This window comes from Triticum urartu, chromosome 3, assembly GCF_003073215.2.
Source record: "Triticum urartu cultivar G1812 chromosome 3, Tu2.1, whole genome shotgun sequence".
NCBI classification, from domain to species: Eukaryota; Viridiplantae; Streptophyta; class Magnoliopsida; order Poales; family Poaceae; genus Triticum; species Triticum urartu.
The window spans coordinates 477732486-477759706 of NC_053024.1; the positions used below are offsets into that span (position 1 = coordinate 477732486).

Here is a 27221-nt window from a genome sequence, read left to right on the forward strand (position 1 = left end):
TTCAATAACATTGGTTTCAACATTTATAGGATTACCTAAGATATAATTTTTAATTCTTTGACCGTTCACCACCTTCGGATTTGTGCCTTCGAAGTTGTTGATTTTTATGGCACCAGAACGATAAACTTCCTCGATAACGTAAGGACCTTCCCATTTAGAGAGAAGTTTTCCTGCAAAAAATCTTAAACGAGAGTTTTATAGCAATACATAATCACCTACATTAAACTCACGCTTTTGTATTCTTTTGTCATGCCATCTTTTAACTTTTTCTTTAAATAATTTGGCATTCTCATAGGCTTGGGTTCTCCATTCATCAAGTGAGCTAATGTGAAATAACCTTTTCTCACCGGCAAGTTTGAAATCATAATTGAGCTCTTTAATAGCCCAATAAGCCTTATGTTCTAGTTCGAGAGGTAAGTGACATGCTTTTCCATAAACCATTTTATACGAAGACATACCCATATGATTTTTATATGCAGTTCTATAGGCCCATAATGCATCATCAAGTTTCTTGGACCAATTCTTTCTAGATCTATTAACAGTCTTTTGCAAAATTAATTTGAGTTCTCTATTGCTCAATTCTACTTAACCACTAGACTGTGGGTGATAAGGAGATGCAATTCTATGATTAACATCATATTTAGCAAGCATTTTACGGAAAGCACCATGAATAAAATGTGAACCACCATCAGTCATTAAATATCTAGGGACTCCAAACCTCGGAAAAATAACTTCTTTAAGCATCTTAATAGAGGTGTTATGATCAGCACTACTAGTTGGAATAGCTTATACCCACTTAGTAACGTAATCAACACCAACTAAAATATGTGTGTATCCATTGGAGGCAGGAAAAGGTCCCATATAATCAAAGCCCCAAACATCAAATGGTTCAATAACAAGTGAATAATTCATAGGCATTTCTTGACGTCTACTAATATTACCAATTCTTTGACATTCATCACAAGACAAGACAAAATTACGGGCATCCTTGAAGAGAGTAGGCTAATAAAAACCGGATTGCAATACCTTATGTGCAGTTCTATCTCCAGCGTGGTGTCCTCCATAAGCTTCGGAGTGACACTTGTGTAGGATCTGTTCCTGTTCATGATAAGGTACACAATGTCTAATAACACCATCTACTCCTTCTTTATAAAGATGTGTATCATCCCAGAAGTAATGTCTTAAATCATAGAAAAACTTTTTCTTTTGCTGGTATGTGAAACTAGGTGGTATAAATTTAGCAACAATATACTCCCTCCGTTCCTTTATATAAGGTGTATTTGTTTTTTGATAAAATTCCAGAATGTAAGGTGCATTTCTTCCAATTCCTCATAATTCCCTTATTAGCCCTCCAGAAAAAGGGAAAGTATCTTTCTCCTGATTGTCTGTATCTCTCCTTGTAGTAAAAGAAGGAAAGTATTTCTCTGTCGATTGCATGTATCTCATACTTTCCTCGACTAACTGATTTACTTGCCACTAACAAATAAATATGCCAAGGGTAATTTTGTCCTAACATGTCTATAATTTCATGCCTTGGTCACCGTGCCAAAAATAATACACCTTACATAAAGGAACGGAGGGAGTAATTAGCATAATCAGCATACCATGGAGCAGTATGAGAAGCATTTATGACATTTAATGGTTCATCAGGAAAGCTATCATCAATAGGTAGTGGGTCATCAAGAACATTCTCCAGCCTAGACAAGTTGTCTGCAACGGGTTGTCAGTTCCCTTTCTATCAATAATATGCAAATCAAATTCTTGTAGCAAGAGAACCCATCTAATAAGTCTAGGTTTAGCATCTTTCTTTTCCATAAGATATTTAATAGCAGCATGATCCATGTGAATAGTTACTTTAGAATCAACAATATAAGGTCTGAACTTATCACAAGCAAATACAACTGCTAAGAATTCTTTTTCAGTAGTAGCATAATTTCTCTGAGCATTGTCTAGAGTTTTACTAGCATATTGAATAACATTTAATTTCTTATCAACTCTTTGCCCTAGAATAGCACCTACAGCATAATCACTAGCATCACACATAATTTCAAAGGGTAAATTCCAATCAGGTGGCTGAACAATAGGTGCAGAGATCAATGATTTCTTAAGTATTTCAAATGCTTCTACACAGTCATCATCAAAAACAAATGGTATATATTTTTGTAATAAATTAGTCAGAGGCCGAGAAATTTTTGATAAGTCCTTAATGAACCTCCTATAAAAACCGACGTGACCAGGGAAACTTCTTGTACCTTTGACGTCCTTGGGACATGGCATCTTCTCAATAGCATCAACCTTAGCTTTATCAACTTCAATACCTCTTTCAGAAACTTTATGCCCCGAGACGATACCTTCATTAACCATAAAGTGGCACTTCTCCCAATTCAAGACAAGGTTAGTTTCTTCACATCTCTGCAAAACTCGATCAAGGTTGCTTAAGCAATCATCAAAAGAGGATCCATAGACGGAGAAATCATCCATGAAAACCTCACAAATCTTTTCACAAAAGTCAGAGAATATATCCATCATGCATCTTTGAAAGGTAGCAGGTGCATTACACAAACCAAAAGGCATACGTCTATAAGCAAAAGTACCGAACGGGCAGGTAAAAGTGGTCTTAGATTGATCATCAGCTGACATTGGTATTTGAGAGAAACCAGAATAACCATCTAGAAAGCAAAAATGTGTATGTTTGGATAATCTTTCTAGCATTTGATCAATAAAAGGTAAGGGGTAATGATCCTTTTTAGTAGCCTTATTTAATTTGCGGAAATCAATTACCATCCTATAACCTGTAATAATTCTTTGCGGAATCAATTATGAACGACAGTAATACCTCCCTTTTTAGGGACATAATGGACAGGACTTACCCACTGACTATCAGCAACGGGATAAATTATACCTGCCTCAAGGAGCTTTAGTATTTCCTTTCTTACCACTTCTTTCATCTTAGGATTCAGCTGTCGTTAGTGATCATGAACTGGTTTGGCATCTTTCTCCAAATTTATTTTGTGTTGACATAGTGTGGGGCTAATGCCCTTAAGATCATCGAGAGTATATCCAATAGCAGCACGATGCTTCTTCAGAGTTTTCAATAATCTCTCTTCTTCATGCTCTGAAAGGTTAGCACTAACAATAACAGGATATATCTTTTTCTCATCAAGATAAGCATATTTAAGAGTATCAGGTAATGGTTTGAGCTCAAACACGGGATCACCCTTGGGTGGAGGAGGATCCCCTAGGATTTCAACAGGCAAATTGTGTTTCAGGATGGGTTCCTGTTTAAAGAATACTTCATCTATTTCCCTTCTTTCATTCATAAACATATCATTTTCATGGTCTAGCAAATATTGTTCTAAAGGATCACTAGGAGGTACGGCAATAGAAGCAAGACCAATAATTTCATCTTTAATAGGCAATTCCTCTTCACGGTGTTGTCTATGAAATTTAGAAAAGTTGAACTCGTGAGGCATATCACCTAAACGAACAGTAATAATATCCTTGTTGTAGTCTATCCTTGCATTAACAGTGTTTAAGAAGGGTCTACCAAATATAATGGGACAAAAGCTATCTTGTGGGGAACCAAGAACAAGAAAATCAGCAGGATATTTAGTTTTCCCACACAAGACTTCAACATCTCTAACAATTCCCATTGGTGAAATAGTGTCTCTATTGGGAAGTTTAATTGTGACATCAATAGCTTCTAGCTCAGTAGGTGCAATATCATGCATAATTTCTTTGTATAAGTCAATAGGTATTGCACTAGCACTAGCACCCATATCACACAAGCCATGATAACAATGATCTCCTATTTTAACAGAAATAACAGGCATGCCTACTACAGGTCTATGTTTATCTTTAGCACAAGGTTTAGCAATTCTAGCAGTTTCACCACAGAAATAAATGACATGCCCATCAATATTATCAGCCAAGAGATCCTTAACAATAGCAATATTAGGTTCAACTTTAACTTGCTCAGGAGGTGTATAGGTTATAATATTGCTTTTACGAACCACAGTTGAAGCTTTAGCATGATCTTTTATCCTAACAGCAAAAGGTGGCTTTTCAACATAAGCAGTAGGAACAATAGGATCATTATAAGTGACAGTCTTTTCTTCAACTTTAATAGGTGCAACTACTTTTACTTCTATGGGAGGATGATATTTAAACCACTTCTCCCTAGGGAGATCAACATGAGTAGCAAAAGATTCACAGAAAGAAGCTACTATTTCAGAGTCAAGTCCATATTTAGTGCTAAATTTACGGAAAACATCGGTATCCATAAAAGATTTAACACAATCAAACTTAGGTGTCATACCTGACTCCTTACCTTCGTCGAGGTCCCAACATTCAGAGTTGTGTTTAATTCTTTCCAATAAATCCCATTTGAATTCAATAGTCTTCATCATAAAAGAGCCAGCACAAGAAGTATCGAGCATGGTGCGATTGTTATCAGAAAGCCGAGCATATAAATTTTGGATAATTATTTTTCTTGAGAGCTCAGGATTGGGGCATGAATATAACATTGATTTAATCCTCCCCGAAGCTTGAGTGATTCTTTCTCCTTCGCGAGGCCAAAAATTATATATATAATTGCGATCACGATGAACAAGATGCATAGGATAAAACTTGTGATGAAATTCCAATTTCAATCGTTTGTAGTTCCATGATCCCATATCATCACATAGCCTATACCATGTCAATGCATCTCCCTTCAAATATAAAGGGAAGACCTTCTTATTAATAAGATCATCGGGCACACTGCAAGCTTAAATAATCCACAAACTTCATCCACATATATTAGGTGCTCATCAGGATGCATTGTTCTGTCTCCTGCAAAAGGATTAGCTAGCAGTTTTTCTATCATACCCGAAGGAATCTCAAAGTAGACATTTTAATTTTCAGTAGGTTCAGTAGGTTGAGGAGCAACTCTTTGCTCTACTGGTTGGGGTGAAGATACCCCGAACAATCCCCTCACAGGATTACATTCCATAGTAACAAGTGACAGTAAATTTCAGCACACTATATAAATTTTTTCCTTTCCAAATTCCACCTACCAAAGGCGCTTCACTCCCCGGAAACGGCGCCAGAAAAGGGTCTTGATGACCCACAATTATAGGGGATCTATCGTAGTCCTTTCGATAAGTAAGAGTGTCGAACCCAATGAGGAGCAGAAGGAAATGATAAGCGGTTTTCAGCAAGGTATTCTCTGCAAGCACTGAAATTATAGGTAACAGATAGTTTTGTGATAAGATAATTGGTAACGAGCAACAAGTAACAAAAGTAAATGAAGTGTAGCAAGGTGGCCCAATCCTTTTTGTAGCAAAGGACAAGCCTGGACAAACTCTTATATGATGTAAAGTGTTCCCGAGGACACATGGGAATATCGTCAAGCTAGGTTTCATCACGATCATATGATTCGTGTTCGGTACTTTGATAATTTGGTATGTGGGTGGACCGGTGCTTGGGTACTGCCCTTACTTGGACAAGCATCCCACTTATGATTAACCTCTATTGCAAGCATCCGCAACTACAACAAAAGTATTAAGGTAAACCTAACCATAGCATGAAACATATGGATCCAAATCAGCCCCTTACGAAGCAACGCATAAACTAGGGTTTAAGCTTCTGTCACTCTAGCAACCCATCATCTACTTATTACTTCCCAATGCCTTCCTCTAGGCCCAAATAATGGTGAAGTGTCATGTAGTCGACGTTCACATAACACCACTAGAGGAGAGACAACATACATCTCATCAAAATATCGAATGAATACACAATTCACGTGACTACTAATAGCAAGACTTCTCCCATGTCCTCAGGAACAAACGTAACTACTCACAAAGCATATTCATGTTCATAATATTAATGTGCATATAGGATCTGAACATATGATCTTCCACCAAATAAACCAACTAGCATCAACTACAAGGAGTAATCAACACTACTAGCAACCCACAGGTACCAATCCCAGACTTGGAGACAAGAATTGGATACAAGAGATGAACTAGGGTTTGAGAGGAGATGGTGCTAGTGAAGATGTTGATGGAGATTGACCCCCTCCCGATGAGAGGATCGTTGGTGATGACGATGATTTCCCCCTCCCGGAGGGAAGTTTCCTCGGCAGAACAGCTCCGCCGGAGCCCTGGATTGGTTCCGCCAAGGTTCCGCCTCGTGGTGGCGGAGTCCCGTCCCGAAAGCTGGCTTATGATTTTTTTTCCTCATCGAAAGACTCCATATAGTATAAGATGGGCATCGGAGGGCCACCAGGGGGCCCACGAGGCAGGGGGCGCGCCCAGAGGGGTAGGGCGCGCCCCCAGCCTCGTGGGCAGGGTGTGGCCCCCCTCTAGAACTTCTTGCACTCAATATTTTTTATATATTCTGAAAATGACTTCCGTGAAGTTTTAGGACTTTTGGAGCTGTGCAGAATAGGTCTCTAATATTTGCTCCTTTTCCAGCCCAGAATCCCAGCTGCTGGCATTCTCCATCTGTATGTAAACCTTGTAAAATAAGAGAGAATAGGCATAAGTATTGTGACATAATGTGTAATAACAGCCCATAATGCAATAAATATCGATATAAAAGCATGATGCAAGATGGACGTATCATCCACAAGCTCCTTTGTCTTCAATCTCTCTTTCTCAACAATAGCCTGCAACACACCACTCCTCGTTAGCATTGTAATCATCGATGGACGCACACACAATGTAATGGAGGAAAGGTGAGAGAGTCCGTATAACTAACCGCCATGGCGATCTCCCCGGGCCGTGCACGAGGCGTTATCTCAGGATCAGAGCTACTCAGGCGCTTCTTGATCTACGGGAGAGTCTTAGGACAACGTATCAGTCCATCACCAATGGCTAGAGAGCCATGGGACCTCCTGCCACCAGATATCATCACCAGCTCTGTATCAAAAGGATCCTGGCTCGGGTTAAAGTCCTCTCCTTTCCTCGCCTTCCCCTCGTGTCTATACTTCACAAGCTTGTGGTGGGAGGTCTTGTTGGTGAAGCTCTCTGGATCATCTAGGTCAGACTCCATGAATGGCTTGGCCTTCTTGTACGGGGCCATATGGGCCATGCCATAGAGGTCGAACAGACCTGGCACAGGCTTCTTGTGGTGGTGCGCCTGAGAGAGAGGAACAAAGTATTAGTTAAGGGCTCAAGCTAGCATGAAGAATGATATTGCTATGTAAATAGGTCATTTTGGAGCTAACTAGCTAAGATTAGTTTAGGTCATTATTGAGCTATCGAAGGTAGTTATGCCATTTTTTAACTGACTAAAGCATATTAAGTCATTTTATAGAGCTATCTAAGGTTATTATGTCATTTTAGAGCTAAATATGTCATAAATGAACCATCTAGCATGAAGAATGAATTGCATGAATCATGTAGCAAACCACATACCCAGTTATCCCCGTACTCAAACAGGTTGGAGCTCCCTTGATGGTGTGGCACACCTTCCATTTGGTCGCGCTTATCCTTGGCCCTTTGGTGTTCGACTTTCCATTGGGCAGAGCACCACGCATCCACCAATGCCTCCCAACAGTCCATCTTATCCACACACCATCTCGGGGGCACCTAAGTGAGTCAAGAGAAATTTCAACGCTACGCCTACGAATCAAATCAAGAAAACTAAGTTCAAGGCCTTAAGAATAGGTAATTACCTGCATGTACTTCTCCTTACTCAAAAACTTGCCGCGACACTTCTGCTTGCCCCTCTTAATATACTTCGAGGCGTAGTAGTCTCAAACGGCCTGCACCCGAGCCTCGTGCCTTAAGTTCTGAAGTAGGCGCTTGCACTCGTTTTCGACAACCATACACACGGCCTCCTGCTCTCCCTCTGAAACCCTGTAGAAGGTCTGCAATCAAACAAGACAACACTGACTAGTACAATCACTAGGTAGTGTTGATTTTTAATTCCGTAAAGGAGAAATTACCCAAAACCGACGGAACACAATGTCGGCCACCGTCTCGCACAAGACACCGTCGACCCTCTCCTCCGGCGGGGCCGGGGCAACCGAGTATAGCTCCCAGGTCAGTGCTAGCTGTGGAACCTGACCCTCACCGAGCAACGTAACCCACCCAGGGAAGTGCTGCCGGCAAAGCACACCAAGGACCTGGTTGGGCCTACGGGAACCAAGGGGGTGTACCCAACCCCTGCAGTATAACAAGGCCAACGCATTAGATATTAATTTGAAGGAACATGAAGGCAAAAGGTTAAAAAATAGTAAATGCACTTACTTCAACCCTTTAGGCACAATCAACCACCCTCTGGTCGGGGGTCATCGGCACGAGCGGGAGCTTTGTAGCGCCACGCTTGTAGACCTTCTTGCCCTTCTCAACCAGCTCGTCGTCGCTGTAGCTATCATCTGAAAAGGTGTCCTCGCTACCATCCTCCGAGCCACTAGCCTCCAGAGTCTCGTGAGTCGAATACCCCGTGACCGGAGTCTTCTGGGACGAAGACCTCATGACCGGGGTCTTCTGGTATGAAGACCCTATGACCAAAGTCTTCTGAGACAAAGACTCTGGGATCGGACTCACGTGGGGCGAAGGATCGACGACCCGAGTCTAGTCGGGGGAAGGATCAATGACTGGAGGCTCATGGACCGGAGTCCGAGACGGGTCCACGTCAGACGGAGCACTCCTATGGTCAGGTGAATCAGCTGAGGGTGGCTGCGAGGAAGGCGTAATAGCCTTCCTACCTCTCCTGTTGCCATGTCCACCTCTAGCAGGCTTCTTCGTCCTCCCCCGACCTCTCCCAGCCGAAGAAGAAGCACCTGCCGCAGTTGTCTGCATACTGTCTAGCAGCGCTCTCCGGAGGGGCTGGGCTGGAATAATGGAACCACCCCTCCGAGTAGCGCTCGCAGGAGGATCGGGGTGCTCTGGACCCTTGCCCACCATCCTGTCAACACTTGCAATGACAAAAAGTAAACGAAATTAGTACAACATAAAAAAATTGGATACCTGACATGAACATAATAATATGTATATAATTTAAGTGTATCATAATAAAAATACACCCGATCAACACAAATATATATGGGGTCGGGGTGTGGTGTTAGGGTGTCGGGGTCTCGTGTCAGGGTCGGGGTCGGGGTGTGGTGTCAGGGTGTCGGGGGTCGGGGTAAGGGTGGGTGTGGTGTCAGGGTGTCGGTGGTCGGGGTGTCAGGGTGTCGGTGGTCGGGGTCGGGGTCGGGGTGTGGTGTCAGGGTGTCGGGTGTCGGGGTCAGGGTGTCGTGCTGAGGTGTCGTGTCGGGGTCAGGGTGTCAGGGTGTTGGGGTCGGGGTCGGGGTGTGGTGTCAGGGTGTCGGTTGGTCGAGGGTCGGGGTCGGGGTGTGGTATCAGGGTGTCGGGGGTCGGGTCGGGGTCTCTTTTTTCCTTTTCTTCTTCTTCTCTTCTTCTTCTTCTTCTCCTCCTCTCCTCTTTCTTCTTCTTCTCCTCTTCTCTTTCTTCTTCTTCTTCTTCTTCTTCTTCTTCTTTTTCTTCTTCTTTCTTCTCCTCCTCCACCTCCTCCTCCTTCTCTTCTTCTTCTTCTTCTTCTTCTTCTTCTCCTTTTTCCTCTTCTTAAACCTAGCACTAATTAACCTAACCTAAAACAAAACAGGAAAAAACTACACCTAAACCTAGCTATTCTTCTTCTCCTCCTCTTCTTCTAATTATTCTTAGTTTTTTTCATGACTAAACATAAACCTAAAACTAAACTAAACCTAAGACCAAAATAAAAGTAATCTAAATTAAACTAAATTAAGAACCAAACTAACAATAATCTAAACTAAACAAAATCTAAAACTAAACTAAAAGTAATCTAAACAAAAAAACAAAAAAAGGAGAAGAGGGCTGCGGCCGGGGCTCACCTGTGCGGCAGGCCCAGGGGCGCTGGGCGGCGGGGTTGCTCGGAGGCGGAGGGGTGCTGAACGAGCGTAGGGGGCGTCGGGCGGTGGTGGAGACGGGGCCGCAGGGCTTCGGGGCGGCGCTGGCCGGGCGGAGGGGGCGCCGGGCGGTGGTGGCGACGAGGCCACAGGGCTCCGGGGCGGCGGGGTGGTGCTGCGGCGGGGTGGGGCAGCGGCAGCGGGGCGGCGCTGGCCGGGCGGAGGGGGCGCCGGGCAGTGGTGGCGACGGGGCCGCGGGGTGGTGCTGCAGCGGGGTGGGGTGGCGGCAGCGTCCGGGCGGCGGCGGTGTTCGACGGCGGCGTTGCGGGCGCGGGCGTGGTTGAGTTGGGAGAGAGGGGAGAGAGAGGGGGTGGGGGCGGAGAGACAGAGAGAGCATAGGAGGGGGAGACGGCCGTTAGCTGGGCCATTTCTTTGCCGTCCACCAGCGGACGGCAAAGGTCCAGAAGGCAGACGACAAAGAAGCTGACCTAGCCACGCCATGCACCGTGGGGCCCACCTGGCCCTTTGCCATCTGCCTTCTAGCTCTTTGCCGTCAGCCAGCTGGCGGTAAAGAAAAAGCTGACTGCAAATAGACCTTTTGCCATCTTCCCATTCTTTGTCGTCCGCTATGTGGAAGCGGACGGCAAATTACCAGATTCCAGTAGTGGCTATCACTCCCGACCTGCTGGGGATCCGACCATCTTCATAGGTAAAACCCTTTCTTGCTTCTGCTCGAAAGAGAACTTCTTCCCGTGAGGCCCCGAACACCATGATGCCTCTTCCTAAGGTGAACGCTCGAAGCACCCGCGCCCTGGTCCGAACTTTCAAGAGGGCTCCCTGCCAGCCGCTCAGGGTGCCCCTCAACGGACATCCGCCGTGGAGATGGAGCGTGACGCCCCATCCTTAGATAAGTGATTTCATTGATAACGATACATAGGGAGTTTATCTCGGCATCAAGTGCTCATTTTAATCTCAAGTGCAGGCGGCCCGCTCAGGCGTCAGAGATCGAGGAAGCGGTCACCCGAGGCACTCCTGCCCCTAGGACCAGTGGCGAGGTCGTACCCACCTCAGGGGATGCTCCCGAAGTGCCTCAAACAAAGACTCCGGAGACCTGTTCGGCCACCACCCCCCGAGTTAGAAAGTGTCTTGAACCATCAGTAGAGGAGGGCTTCTCTAAGGAATCCTGCCTTCCCCAGTGAAGAATTCAACACTCTCAGTTCGGTGGACGCCTACCTCGGCGCGACTGATATGTCTCCAGTGTATCTATAATTTTTGATTGTTCCATGATGTTATATTATCATTCTTGGATGTTTTACAATCATTTTATAGCAACTTTATATCATTTTTTGGGACTAACCTATTGAAATAGTGCCGAGTGCCAGTTGCTGTTTTTTGCTTGTTTTTTACTTCACAGAATATCAGTACCAAACAGAGACCAAATAGAGTGAAACTTTTTGGAGATTTTTTCTAGACCAGAAGATACCCAGTGGGCCAAAGAAGTACCAGAGGGGAGGCCCGTGGGGAGCACAACCCACCAGGGTGTGCCCAGGGGGTTGTGCCCCCCACGGAGCCCCCTGCACCAGCTCTTCGCCCTATAAATCCCTAAATATTCCAGAAACCCTATGGGTGTCGACGAAACACAATTACAGCCGCCGCAAGTTCCAGAACAGTGAGATTCAATCGAACACCATCACGGAGGGGTTCATCATCCTAATTGGTGCCTCTCCGATGATGCCTGTGTTGTCCACCATAGACCTACGGGTCCATAGGCGGTAGCTAGATGGCTTCCTCTCTCTCTTTTGATTCTCAATACAATGGTCTCTTGGAGATCTATTTGATGTAACGCTTTTTGCGGTGTGTTTGTTGGGATCTGATGAACTTTGAGTTTATGATCAGATCTATATCCATGAATATTATTTGAGTCTTCTTTGATCTCTTATATGCATGATTATTTATAGCCTCGTATTTCTTCTTCGAATCTTTGGTTTAGTTACGCCAACTATATCGATTTTTCTTGCCATGGGAAGAGGTGCTTTGTGATTGGTTCGATCTTGCGGTGTTCTTTCCCAGTGACAGAAGGGCAGCAAGACACGCATGTATTGTTGCTATTAAGGACAACAAGATGGGGGCTATTCCTACATGAATAGATCTCGTCTACACATGTCACCGTTCTTATTGCATCACTCCGTTTCTCCATGAACTTAATACACTAGATGCATGCTGGATAGCGGTCGATGTATGGAGTAATAGTAGTAGCTGCAGGCAGGAGTCGGTCTACTAATCTTGGACGTGATGCCTATATATTGATCATTGCCTTGGATATGGTCATAACTATTCTATCTTCTATCAATTGGCCAGCAGTAATTTGTTTATCGACCGTGTGCTATTTCTTGAGAGAAGCCACTAGTGAAATCTACGGCCCTCGGGTCTATTCTTTATCATATTTGCTTTGAGATCTATTTTTATTCGCATTTGTTTTCAGATCTATTATTCCAGAAACCCCAAAATAACTTCTTGCACTTTTTATTACTTATTTTATTTCACGTTTTATCAAGATCTATTTATCCAATCTACCACAAATTTTATCCCGTCAACTTGACAATTTCTGGCGTCGTTACCCGAAGAGGGATTGCCATCCCCTCATATGCGTCGGGTTGCAAGTATTTGTCTTTTGTGTGCAGGTACCATTTACATAGTTTTAGTAGTATCTCGTTAAGATTCCGCGACCTCCTTCTCGTTTGCTTGAATTTCTACGTCGGCAGGGCCCGACCGCGCGCATACCTCACCCGCCGTTGGACCGTCCGGATCACCAGGACGGGACCAAGGGGTGAGGGGCTACGTGGCCAGTTAGGCTCCTGAGTCACGATGCTCAGGAGTCCCCCTTGACGCCAAACAACCCGCGAAGAGGAGATGCGAAAGTAGGCCTTAGTGTTCTATGTCGGCAGAGCACGACCCCGCGCATACCTCAACCGCCATTGGACCGTCCGGATCACCAGGACAGGACCAAGGGGTGAGGGGCTACGTGGCCAGTTAGGCTCCTGAGTCACGATGCTCAGGAGTCCCCCTTGACGCGCAAACAGACCTTCATACCTGTCCTCGCCGAGGCCCGCTTGGGAGGGGTGTGCGACGACCCGGTCCGAGGGACCTGGCAGGGCGGTGTACGCTAGGTGTGACCTGAGCGTAGCCCCCATGCCCAGCCCCCTCGCGCGACTCTCCTGAGGGGAAAGCACTACGGTGAGGCCGGACACTGAGCCAGATGGCTCCCTGAGGTGAATGCGGCCAAGGGGCCGCCCTCAGTTGTTTATCACCAGCGCGGAGCATAGTGCCTCCGCACTTGCACGGGCATAGCCGCTCCTCAACCGTGTCAACTGCCAGTGCAGAGCATGGTGCTTCCATTGGTGCGTGGGTGAGGGCTCCCTCTGAGTGGAGCCCTCGGGGCGTGTACAACCCTGCCCTGACGCGTGGCTTGCACGGCAGGGCTAGACGAGGTGTGTTTGGGCACTCATGAGCCAGCGCGGGACTCACGAGGCCCTACCTCAAGGCGGGTTGTGCCTGATCTTGATTCTTGATGGCTGTGGTGGCCCTACAAGATGGTTAGGCGACCTGCGCCGGACGAATCTCCTGAGGAAATCAGATGAGAAGGACAAACACCAACGACCCTAGGAGGTGACGTGAACGGGGCCGGCCCGCCAGACAGAGCTCAGTCGTTGGGTTTATCGATGCTGCAAGGACGGACCCGAGCACAGATGTGTGCCTAGTCTTCTCATGTGAAAATCCTAAAGAAAGATGGGCGGCGCGCGGCTCCCGTGGTGGTGGGGCACCGGGTCGCGCGCCCTGGCTTGTCCGTCCGTGATTAGCCCATGCGAGAACAAGGCACCAAGGGCCATGGGAGGTGACGTACACGGGAGCGGGCCCGCGAGCCAGAGCTCAGCCTCTTGGGTTTGGCGACGCTGCAAGGACGGACCCGAGCACAGACGCCGTGCCAGTCCTTAATCATGAGGCGGTCGTGGGCGGGCTTGCAAGGGCGTGCAACGTTCATGGTATCGAAGTATCAGACAGGTAGGTGATAGTCATACGACAATTCATGCAAGAGGCAAACTAGTTCCGATAGATGTAAGGACGATACATGCCACTGGGACGGACCCGAGAGTCCTGGGGATGATGCAGCCCGTGAGGCGCTCCCAACAGAGTAAACTGAAGATGCAAAAGGATACACGCCGCAAGGACAGGGCCATGTGACTTGGGGATAATGTTGCCTGAAGGGCGCCCCTAGCTGAATAAACTGGAAAGAGTCACCTGATGCCGTAGCTGGACTAATGTCGGGGCAGTTGAAGACGCGCGCTGGAGAGGTTGCCCTTCACGAGCCGCCAGGGTCCTGAGCCTCAGGAGGCTCCGCAGGCCTAGGTGGCTCCTGAAGAACTGTCGCGATCTCCGTCAGGATAGCGTGATGCCTAGCCTCCTGAGCCGCTAGAATGCTCCGCGGGTGGCGCTGGAAGGTGACAGCCGCGTTCAGCAGGCCGAGAGGCATGCAGACATAGCTTAGGGGGACCCTTGCACCGCCCAATGCGCGAAGGCCAGAATCTTCGCTGAGATGCGGCCCTGTTGTGCCCTGGAATGTCGATGCAGACGTGCAGCCCGCCGCCCTCACCAAGGTGGAGAGCTGCGTTGGATGGTGGGCGACGGCCACCACGCATGGTCCTTGCCTCTTTAAGCTCCTGGATCGCCTTGGTGATGAACTCCTGAGCACAAGGCGTTCCATGCCCCGTGCCCTCTTGAGGGAAATGTGCGGCGAAGCACGCGTCCACATGGTGCCCGAGCGCCTCCCTCATGACGACGGCTAGGTCTGAGGCCCTCCAGAAGAGAGCCCCCAAGCCCAGCCCGAGGAGGGTGCTGGGCGCGCCTTCCTATGCAAGAGAAGGAGGCGCCCCATCTGCGGGCGTAGGTCCTGAGGTGGTGCTGCTGGAAGCTTCCCTCTTGAGGTCCTTGGCGGAGTAGCTGCTTCTTCTTCTTGAGGTTGGCCTCAGGAGGGTGCCGGGTGCCTTCGTTGTCGGGGTCTTCGGCTGCTGCAGCCTGGTAAGCGCGCTCGAGGGAGCACACTGCATCTCTTTCCTCACAGCTGACCGAGATGACGTCGCCACTCCCTGGCATCTTGAGGACGTTGTAGCCATGGTGGGTCACTGCCATAAACTTGGCCAAGGCTGGATACCCAAGGATGGCGTTGTACGGTAGGCGGATGTGGGCGACGTCAAGTCAATGAGCTTGGTGCGGTAGTTGTCATGCCGGCCGAAGGTGACAGGGAGGCGGACCTGCCCTATCGGGGTGGTGGAGCCGTCAGTCACTCCTGAGAAAGGCTTGGTAGGCTGTAGCTGATCGTATGGCACCTGAAGACTGTCGAATGTCTCTACGGACAGGACATTGAGCCATGTGCCGCCATCGATGAGGGTCTTGGTGACTTGAACGTTGCTGATGACGGGTGAGCAGAGCATTGGGAGGGCGGCAGCAGTCGCTACGCACTTGAGCTAGTCCGCCGAGCTGAAGGTGATGGCGCACTTGGACCACCTAAGCGGGCGCGTGGCCTCGAGCCTGGGAAGGGCCGCGTTCACCTCGCGAGCAAACTACTTGAAGACACGCTGAGAGGCTGGGGCTTGAGCACCACCCAAGATACAGGCGATGGCACGTGGATCTTGGAAGCCCCCAGCCCCCTCGTCCTGATGGTGGTCGTCGTTTCTCCTTGGTGGTGGCGGCAGCGGAGGGAGGCCAGCGTTGCCCTGAGCACGGTCCTCATGAGGCTCCTCCCTCCAGGGGCCCTCGCGAGGCTGGTCCTCGCGAGGCCGGTCACGCCACTCCTGGCGGGGGCCGCGGTCGTCTTGGCATCCTCCACTTCGTCCTCCTCCTCGGTCGTAGCCTCGGTCGTTGCGCTTGGGGCGTCGACCGAAGTGCCCATCTCGGATGGCCCTGAGCTCCTGACAGTCGTTGGTGTTGTGGCTGTGAACATTGTGGAAGGTGCAGAACGGGCGGTTGGCCCTAGATGATTCGGGGTGGTCGCAACCCCGCTTCATCTCTGGCTCCGCCGCGAGCACGGCATCCCCCTTGCGCTTCACGTCCTTGATCTTTGCATTCTTGTCCTCCTGGTCAGCAGCTGTGATCTCGAGGAGGGAAAGGCGCCGTTCCTCAGCCCTTGCGCACTTGGTTATCATGTTGAACATCTCCAGGGCTGAGCATAGCTCCTCGTGGATGGCGAGCTCATCCTTCATCTTGACATCGCGGACGCCATCGGAGAACGCAGAGATGATGGCCTCATCCGTCACCTTGGGGATCTTGAGGCGGACATTGTTGAAGCGCTAGATGTACTTCTGTAGGGTTTCCCCTGGTTGTTGCTTGATGCGCCGCAGGTCGCCTGTGGCTGGAGGGCGGTCGCGAGTGCCCTAGAAGTTGGCGACGAAACGCTCGCGCATCTCGCCCCAGGAGGAGATCGATCCCGCGGGCAAGTTCAGGAGCCACGAGCGCGCGCCATCCTTGAGGGCCATGGGAAAACAGTTTGCCATGACCTTCCAGTCTTCGTTGGCTGCCTCGATGCTCAGCTCGTAGGGCCGCAAGAACTCCGCGGGTCGTGGGCGCCATCGTAGCATGGAGGAAGGTCTGGTTTGAACATGCCTGGCCAGACGACGGTGCGCAACTCAGGAGTAAAGGCTCGGCATCCTGCTGTGGTCACCGGAGCCTTGTCGCGGTGGCAGAGCCTGATCCTGATATTCACGCACCGCCACCGCAAGCGGCACGCGGTCTTGATGCAATGGCGATAGGAGTACAGGAGCGTTTTCTTGCGGCCTCAGGACTTCTTGGCAGCTTCCTTCTTCGTGCGCGGGCGCCCCGCGTGGCGGGCCACGCCGCGGGACCATGCGTTTTGGTGCAAGGGTGCCATCTTGATGCAGAGGCGGTGGAGACGCTCCATGAGCCACGTGTCTTGGTGCGAGGGCGCCGTCTTGATGCAGAGGCGATAGAGGCGCTCCGTGAGCTACGTCGCCCGCGGCTAGAGGTGGGCGAGGCAGCGAGAGGGATGGTGCAGGAGAGCCCTCGGCAGCGCTGACGAGCTCGGTGACACGGTCTAGCTAGTCGTATCGTCGACCAGGCGGTAACGCAGGAGCTCACGTGCTATGAGCAACGCGCCCTGCGTGTCCGTGGGCACGCGACGAGCGTGGGACGACGAGCCGACCGGAGTCAGCGATGGGGTGGCAGTACGTCCGTACCGCCGCACGAAGGGGTGCAGCGATGAAGCCTGATGCTCGTTCGCTGCCGAGCCAGTGGAGGCATTGGCAGCGGGTGACGGAGAACGACGGGAAGGTCCGCCAACGGGCGCTGTATGAGCGACGCGGGCGGCGAGGGCAGCCCGACGCTCAGCATGGGCCCGGCCAGCGTCAGACATGGATGCGGTGGATCAGTGGAGCGCGAATCAACGGAAGAAAAAGCTTCAGTGCACCCCTACCTGGCGTGCCAAATGTTGGATTGCGGGTTCCGGCAAACCCTTGAGGTTTGAACACTGGGGTGCGCACGAAGATCTCTCTCTCCCTAGCTCACTCTCGCAACGATCTCTAGGACTAGCTCGCCGAACCCAAGGAACAAGTGACACGAGAGTTTATACTTGTTCGGGCCACCATTGTGGTGTAATACCCTTCTCCAGTGTGGTGTGGTGAGATTGCCTCGTGGGCTGAGGATGAAATAGTACAATGGACGAACAACCTCTTGAGGAGAGGTGTTCTTGAGCTCGATGAGCTGGTGTGCTTGAGGATGGTCCGAATGATCCGTCCAGATGAGCCGATCCTTGACTACGGTGGTGGCTAGCCCTATTTATAGAGACCCCGGTCCTCTTCCCAAATGTTTAGGCAGGAAGGGATCCCACAATGACCAATTTCGAAGGGAGACAACTAGTACAAGTTATCCTCACAAAAGGTGGTCTTCGCCTGCCAAAGGCTCTGGTGGTGACGCCGCTGTGGGCTCCGCGGTGACCTCCGTCCTGCTGGTCTTGGTCTTGTTGCACCGATATGGAAACCTTTTCCTGATGCTCTGGACTCCTCGCCTGCGCTTGCTTCCTTAGCACCAAAGAGGAAACTGGCACCCTACGCCCGCTGGCGCCCGCCTGGCCTTGGTCATCATGGCTCATGTCACGCGGACCTCGCGAGGTGCCCCTTGGATAGATATCCCCGCTCCTTAAAAGCCAGCCTAGCGAGGCCGCCCCTGGGGAGGTCTTGGTGTTGTCCGCCTCGCGAGGCTTGGCCCCTCACAAGGGTCTTGAGTGGTTGCTGATGAAGATGGGCCGTACCAGGCCGTTGATGGAGCCACGCCCTGGGCCGCAGGTAGACAAGTCTGGGTATCCCTGTTCCCAGGACGCCGACAACAAGGAGGCGCTAGGCCAGGAAAAGGGAAGGTCGGAGAGAAGCTCGTCTAGACCAGCGCACCCCTACACTCATGATAGGTAGTCGGTTTGCCCGTCCCTCCAGCATCCTCCCCTACGCCACCCCTGATGCCCTACCACGGCCTCCGGCGAGAACCACGCAAGGAGGAGGCATCCACCCGTCCGTCGGATCGACCTCACCCTACCATTGAAGAAGGCCTCTAGAGCGTCAACCACCACCACACCACCTGCGTCTCCACACCCAGGCCACTCCAGCCGATGCCCAACCACCCCACCGGAGTAGGACGAACACCGGCTGAATCACCACCATCTTAGAAGGGTCGCCGGTCACCCCTTCCACCGCCAGCCGCCACTACCAGCCGAATCTGGGCAGGGGCTACCAGATCCGCCGCCAGCGCGCCCCTGGGCCTCTAGAACCCCACTAGCCGAGGTGGAGAGGGGAGGAGCGGATGAGGCGGCGTCGGCAGGCCACCAGGACGCTAGGAGGAGGAGAGAAGCCAAAGCAGAGGTCGGCTGGCGCCCGACGCCATCGAGTAGGGGATGGCGCTCCACGAGGACCCCCACCCCCACGAGGGAGAAAGCCGCCCCTCGCCGCCTACGCGACACGACCTTTGGCTGGCTGCGCCACAGGGGACGGTGAGGGAGGGGGCGAGGGAACGGGAGCGGCGTCGCTAGGGTTGCTCCCGGGGGCGCCCGCAGGAGTGCCTCGGGAGGGTGGGGGCTTCTGTCTTCGACGCTTTCAATCACGGGAGGGAGGGGGGCAAAAAACATTACCATCTATTTACTTTCAATCTTGCAACTAGCAATACAGGGGCTTGACAAACCCCTGAAGTTGGGTGCAAGTATTGTTTTCGTTTGTGTGCACGCACTATTTACCTTGCTAGCTTGGTGATTCCTACTAGTTCAGTTAAATCTTGGTTCTCAACTGTGGGAAATAGTTTTCTTCTATGGTATATCACTCGTCCTCTTTAGGGCAAAATCCAACAACTCCTACGGGAGCAGCAAAGGAATTCCTGGCGCTGTTGTCGGGGAATCATCTTTTATCAAGTCAGGTACCTACACACAAACTTTTTCTTTACTTTTTTATTTCTTGCCTAGTTATCTTTGCTTTTTTTGCTTTGTTTGCCATTTTTAAAAAAAAATACCAAAGTACCTTATTACTATTTTAGTTTGTGTTGCTATCATGGCTAGTTCTTCACTTGCCGTCTCTAAGCCCAAGCTAGAAGTTTTTAATTTCAAACCAAGGGGCAAAGAAAGTTTAATAGAAGCGTGGTATAGAATTTGCGATGCTCAAAATAGATCTACTAATAAACAATCTACCACAATACTCCTTAGAAATTTCTATATTGGTGTTACTACTTGGTATAGGTTTGTTCTTGATGCTATCACTAGAGGAAATTTCAAAAATAGTCATACTTTGGATGCTTTCAATGCCATGGGAAGTTTAGTTGGATTTCCACCGATTAAGGTTAATGAAACTGAAATAACTTTGGAAGACTTTATAAAAAAATTGGATATTTATCGAAAATAAAATGCCAACTCATCAACAATTAGAAGAACTGGATAAAAAGGTGCATAATCAAGTTACTAAGTTAGGCTCTACAGTAGGAAATGCTTTGGAATTATTAAAGGAAAAAGAAGTAATTACTGATAGAGTAGAACAAAGTTCCACTAAAATTGATAAATTGAAAGAAGTTATAAATGTCTAGGGTTCAGCTTTCTTCCACAAAAACTAGTGAGGAAGCTTCTACAAATAAGGATTTGAAATTCACTTATGTGTCTAAGGTTCCTAGGCCAAACTTGGGTGCTTCTTCTAGTAAAGAAAAGGGAGATTTAAAAATGATAAGTGTGCACCCAACTTTTAGAAGATAAAAATGAACATGCCTTTGACAATAAATTTTTCGACTTTGTGCCTACGAGTGTTATGGCTAATAAAATGTTTGGTAATCCTCCTCAGAAATCAAGTTGCTTTATTGAAGAATTAAATGATGATAAAACTTGATACATTTGCATTATGCCTAGCTAAGAGTATTAAACAGTAGCGCTTGTTGGGAGACAACCCAATATGTATCTTTTTATTTCTTATTCAGTATAGTGGGTCAACATAATGAATTCTATTGTAATAATGATGTTTGTATCTTTTCTTTTGCTTTGTGCCCCAAGTTAAGCCTTTGGAATGTTGCAAATGCAAATTTTATTACCTTCATTTATATATATATCTGAAATGGGAACATAATTCATTAAATTAGGAAAAAAAGGCTAATCACTCATTTAAAAAATACTCATGCAATGTACAAAAAATATGCATTCAATGTAAAACAATGATGTCCGCTTTTTAAAATATATTCTTAACATTATAATTTTTAATATATTGTAAACAAAATTTTCACATATTTAAAAATAATATGCTGTACCATTCGAGAAAAGTATTTATGCAACGTAAAATAAAATGTTTATACAATGCAAAAAAGATGTTCGTCTGGTTTTATAGGTTTTGTACTAATGAAAAAATGTTCGTGACATTTTCAAAAAATGTTTATACATTGAAAACAAATGTTTTTTGTTATTTAGAAACAAGTTACACACCACTCAGAATAATAGTCACGAAATTAAAATAATATTCCCATGCTTCGGAAAAATAGTCATGGTATTAAGAAATGCTCATGTAGTTTAAGAAAATGTTTCCTATGATTCAAAAGAAATATATATATATATATATGAATATATTTAATATTTTAAAAAATATATTCCGAACATATATCTAGAAAAGTTTAGTCATGTATTATGAAAAATATTCAAAGTGTAAGAAAATATTAAAAAACTGAATAAAAAAGGTAAAGGACCATAGAGACAAAAAAATGAAAAAGGAGGAATAAACCCAAAATAAATCGTGCACAAAAAAAGAACCACAAAGAAAATAACAAAATCGAACGTTAAAAAGAAAACCACAGCAAAGCACACCAGACCGAAAAAAATCGGTGCACAAAAGGAAGAATGATATTTCCTCCGCGCACGAAAAAAAGATAGTTGCGGCAGGCCCGTTCGCGAGATCGTCTGTCTCGCATATGCGAGAGATAATCATGGCGATATATCTTTCCAATTGAGGCGATATATACCTCTCTTTTCATTTTATTCTTTTTTCTTACGTTTTCTTGTTTTCTTTCACCCCATTAAAAATCTTCAAAATATTCAATACCAAGTTTCATTAGCTCAATAAATGTTTGTGATTTAAAAAAATGTCCGCGAATTGAAAAAGAATGTTCATGAATTTAAAAATTGTTTGTGTATTTTAAAAGATCCCCACGAAATTCTAAAAAAGTTCGTGGATTGATAAAAAATTTGCAAACAATCTCTGAAAGGTCTGTGGTCTTTATAAAATTAGAAAATTTTCTCATTCTTTTTTTTTGAAAATCAAGAACATTTTTTGAGAAAAATGAACATTCAAGTTTTCGAATTGAAAGAAGAAAAATACTCCCTCCATTCCTAAATATTTGTTTTTTAGAGATTTCAAATGAAATGCCACATACAGATGTATATAGACATATTTTAGAGTATAGATTCACTCATTTTGCTTCGTATGTAGTCAGTTGTTAAAATCTCTAGAAAGACAAATATTTAGGAACCTAGGGGGTATAAGATAAGTAAAGAAGAACCAAATAAAAAAAAGAACACTGAAAAAACAAAAGGAAAAAGGAAACTGAAAACTCGGAAAGGTAGGAACCTTTTTGGATGGGCGGATTCTATTTTGCGCATACGTCAGGGGTTAGCTACCTGACGCGTAACCAAGACCTGCGAGATTTGTTGTAATTGGGCTGGCCTACTTCTGCCCCCCCCCCCAACTGATTTTCAGAAGGTTTTCTTCCCTTTTTTCATATCCGCGAACAATTTTCATATTAATTAATTTATAAAACAAATTCAAACATTTTTTTGTAATTTTAGTAACTTTCGAAATATGGAGCGTTTTCTGAATTTATGAACATTTTGTTAAGGTGACATTTTTTGAATTTGTAAATATTTTTAGAATTCGGAACATTTATTGACATAGATTTTTTAAAATTTAATTTTTATTTCTAATCCTTAAATTTTTTGAAAATTGGTCAAAGTTTTGGAAATTAGGTAGATGTTATAAAATTCATATATAATTTCCAAAACGGGAAGAATTTTCAAATTCGTGAGTATTTATTAATTTGGAACAATTTAAAATTCGTGATTTTTTCGACACATAGGAACATTGTCCAAATTTGTGATGAAATTCAGGACATTTTTTTTAATTCAGAACGAGTTTTGAAACTTGGCAACATTTTTATATTAACTATCATTTTTGGAAATTCTCCTTTTTAACATTGTATGATATCCAGAACGGCCTTTTAGAATTCAGGAGTTTCGAACTTTTTTTCGAAGCTAACAAAGAAAAAATAACAGGGGCGCCCCGTCGCGCACATGGGTCGTCCCAAAGAGCGTACATGCAAATGCCGGGGGCGGGGGGGGGGGGGGGGGGGGGGGGGGGGGGGGGGGGGGGTGCGTTTGCTTGCTGAGCACCGCATACTGCATACGGATAGGAGGTCCCTTGTAGATGGTTCCAAAAACCGGTGACACTCTCAATTCGCTTAATGTTTAATGGGCCAACCCATGTACCTACGCACGTGGGCGATCCGAGCCTTAACAGTTGGAAAATTCTATTCACCGCTCGCTGCGGCAAACTGTCGAGCGATCGCACAGGGGCAGCGCAGCGAGCGACAGAAATGGGCCGGCCCACACATAATGCGTCCAAACCGGTTTTGGGAACCGTCCAGAAGGTTCCCTGAACCGGTTTTTTTCCTGTATCGTTTTTTCTGGTTCTTTTTCGGCTTTCTATTTTTTTTTATTTCTCTTTTTTTCGTTTCTGTTTCTTTTTCATTTTCTCGTTTTTTGTTTCTTGTTTCATTTTCTTTTTCAAGTTTATTTTTCTTTTTCAGAATATGCTCGTAGTTCTACAAATGTTTATGATTTTCTTTTTTATTTCCTTTTCTTTTCTTCTTGTCCTTTAAAAAAAACTAAATATTGTTCGTGTTTCCAAAAAATGTTCTCAAAATTCAAAATTTGTTCTCGTTACACAAAAAAGTACAAAAGTTCTGAAATTCAGAAAATGTACTGAATTTCAATTTTTTGTTCACATATTCAAAAAATGTTAGCTCTTCCAAAATTTTTCAGGATTTTTCAAAATTATCTCCGTTTCAAAATATGTTTTCAAGATTCAGAAAATGTTTGTGCTTTAAAAAATTCTTCGGACTTCCAAATTTGTTCGGAATTTTTTAAAATTTCTCTCCATTTCGAAATATGTTCTCAAGATTCAAAAAATGTTCATGCTTTAAAAAATTGTTCGCGCTTCCAAATTTGTTCAGGATTTTTTAAAATTGTTCACCATTTCAAAATTTGTTCTCAAGATTCAAAAAATGTTTGGGAATTCAAAAAATATTCCAGCTTTCCAAATTTGTTCACAAATTCAATAATAGTTCATGTTTTTTTAAAAAATCACAAATTCAAAAAATGTTCTGGAAGTTTTAAAAATATAAACATTTTTGTTTTTTGTTCACAAATTCAAGAAATGTTCCCCTTTCTCAAATTTGTTCACATCATCAAAATGTTCCTGTTTTACAAAATTTGTACGAAAATTCGGAAAATGTTTTTAGTTTGAAGAAAATATTCATACTTTTGAAAAATTGAGTTGTAGGAGGTCATCGTTTCGACCCAATAAATTATCTGTAGTCTTTAACTATCGCGCTGCTAGTTGAACGTGATAATGTCTACATCGCAGTGGTTTGCACGGCAGGCCACTTAGTGCGAAGTCGCGTCTTCGATTTTCAGCGCTATCGCTAATTTCTTTTTTGCGATTTTTCATCTCGGAAACGTTCCGCCGCGTGCCACTGTAAATGGGCCGGCCCACGCTAGCTGCTCCTGTGCGAAGCGCCGGCATTTCGCCGCAGCAAGCGGCCTATAGGTGCTCCCTTAACAGTTGCTACGAGTGATACACAACAATTGTATTGGCAATGAGCGAGAAGTTGGTTGCTTGGATCTGTCCCAATAGCCGATGATACATGCGCCAGATGAACACCCTAAACCCCAAAACAGTGCTTGATACTAATACTTCGCTTTTTCATAATGTAGTGTGCATAGATTTTTTTTTAAAGTCAACCTTTGCAAACTTTGAACAAGTTTACAGAGAAAATTATGACATGCACAACACTAAATATATCAAATATGAAGCTACATCTTATGATAAATCTAATGATATATGTTTGGATTTCTAGATGTAAATTTTTTTCTCGACAAACTTGATCAATGTTTGTGAGGTTTGGCTTTTTAAGAAAAATCCGCATGCACTACATTATGAATGGAGGGGGTAATTACTGTTAACAATTTTCCGTAAAAAAGACGATATACTCAAATCAAATGAATATAATAGCTTCGTATTTGGTTTCCAATCAACAAATCACGCGGAAATCTGAACACACATCTAACGCTTACACACACACACACACACTCACACATGCACAGTGCATTTCCGTCTCAGCAATAAACACACGATACACAAATTTTTAACACCACATCAAAGATGTATACATGCAACCCGGCCGTGAACCAATGCTCGCCTAGTTGTAGTTGATATATCGGCCTTGAATCATCACGCTTGGAAGCAAATATTCCATCGGCAATCGATGTTGCCCACTTGAGCTGGCCCTTCACCTCCCTCCGTGTATAGCGAGTATGTAGAAGAGCTGCGTCCCCGAGAGTATGATGGTGAAAGCCTCCATGGTTATCTACAAGCCAATCCAGACCAACACAAACAGTTATTAATAATTATATCGTGCCACATCAGTAATCACAAACTCACAACTTGATTCCCTACGACTACGAATGCTGATCAAATTAAACAGTGCGTCTGTCGGTCTTACCAGTCTAGCATTCCTGCCGTTCAGGTCAATCTCCTTGACTGCCAATCTGGAGAATCAGAAGGTGCCAAAGAGGATACAAATAAGTCAGGCAAAACGTTACATATGCACGCATGCAAAGAGAGTTGGGAGTGTGGTACGCAGAAGTGGTCATATACTACATACCCCATGGCAAGCAGCGTGAGCATCCAGGCGATGAACGCGGAGGAGGCTGCCGCCGGCAGGCTCTCGTGGCTCCACGCGCGGACATGGTGGAACCCTGCAAGCGCCGCCCCCATACCGACCACGCTGGCGATCACGGCGAAGATGACGAAGAACCCGGTCGCCGCGTTCCCTATCGGGAAGTAGATCGGAGAGAAGTGTGACGGCAGCTCCAGCCCGGAACCTGTATAACAACAAACATCTGCTCAGCCCAGGGAATTTACACAAGATACATAGGCACGGAGGACACCGCGAATTAACGCTTGTTCCCTACAAGATAATGCACCCGGATTATGCACTAGCAGTGAGCAGTACGTACCTATGAAGAAGCCGTTGTTGATGGCGAAGTTGATGGCCCATCCGCCGACCGCGGCGACGATGAGGTACATGCAGAAGTTGAGCATCAGGAGGAGGCCGGCCACCGGCTTCAGCCCCGCGTTCGCCATGTGTGCGTGCGTGCTCCTAGCTGTGAACGCTTCCACCGATCAGATTCAGAGGCTGCGCTCTACTTCTTCTACTGGTCAGTATCAGTATTTCAGGCGGCTTAAGGATTGTATCGGCAGCTGCACCTTATATATAGATACAGGGCGTGCGCACGAACGATCGACGGGAAAATCCAGGCTAGATTTGTTCCTTGCTTCCCTCGGCTGCATGGACAGCCGATTGCTTGCTTGTGGAGGCTGGGTTACGTCAAGTTTGTGACAAACTTGATGCTTAAGGCAGCCGTCCCCGCGGTCTGGGGCATTCGGCCTCTCGACCTGTCAGAGATTCGATCCGTTGGCCTCGAGGATAAAATGACGGCTGCCTGGACAGTGGATACCTTTCCTTGCCGGACATGCATACTATATGCATCGACCCTTTTTTGGTTCAGTTTAGTTTAGTTCCCGCGCTTTATTGCTTTACAGCCGTGGAACGCAGCTTTGGCCGTCGTCTCTTGGTATGATGCTGCGTGCAACACAAGTCTGGTAGATGCCAAATACTACGTAGTAATAAAGAAAAGGAAACATATGATTGCGTCTTGGGCCACTGGATCACAAGATGGACGGCTAGGATGTCCGGTTAAGAGCACGATTGCAAGCCTAAAATCGATTGCGGACGTGAAGGAATTTGGTGAAGCCCTTCACTCCGCCCAATCCCCTCAAATCTCACTCCATCCCTCTAATCCCCAAATCTCTACTCCTAATGGATGAGTTGGTTGAATAGTCCCACCACTTTCGTCTGGTTTTTTTCGTCTGACTTTTTTTCGTTCGGTTTTACTTCGTCCCACCTTCTCTCATTGGTTTTTCTTCCTCCCATTAAAAAACCAAACCCCATTAAGGAGAGATCTTGTTTCATGGTTCCTTTGGTAGGTGTTGATTCAATTCAATTATGTAAACAATAAGTAATTCAGAATTCAAAAATTACACCATATATGTGGGATCACCTTCCTAAAATACAGACACGAGATTTTCTCGATAATCTTCCATAATAAAATAATATATTTCTTCATAACAAATCACTAATCACGCGTGCCATGCTTGACAATCACAAGTTTCATATGGGATCACCTTCCTAAAAACCCCACGCTTTGGATCCCCGCCTCCCATCGATCAAATGAAACCCCACCCCTTCGTCCGCCTATCCCGTAAATCTTGCTTCCTTCCTCCGCAGCCTCCTCAAATCCTCCTCGTCTCTCCCCCAAGCTGTTTTGGACGAGGCAGACGCGGCGGCGGCGGAGAATGTGCGCATGGTCGGGTGAGTTTTGAACGTGCACATGGTAGGGCGAGCAGAGCAGAACTCGTTGGTGCACCTACTACCGGCCACGGGCGCGTAGCGC

The 27221-nt window shown here is 46.4% G+C and overlaps 1 protein-coding gene across 1 annotated transcript; it reads right to left on the reverse strand.

Annotated features, from left to right (window-relative positions):
• Positions 1–24692: 24692 nt before the first annotated feature.
• LOC125548519 (membrane protein PM19L) lies at positions 24693–25965 on the reverse strand. The gene is made up of 4 exons (XM_048712102.1): positions 25725–25965; positions 25370–25589; positions 25208–25253; positions 24693–25072 (listed from the first exon to the last, which is right to left on the reverse strand). The coding sequence occupies exons 1-4, from the start codon at positions 25849–25851 to the stop codon at positions 24995–24997; spliced, it is 471 nt and encodes a 156-aa protein (XP_048568059.1). The 5' UTR covers positions 25852–25965; the 3' UTR covers positions 24693–24994.
• Between the last annotated feature and the right edge of the window lie 1256 nt (positions 25966–27221).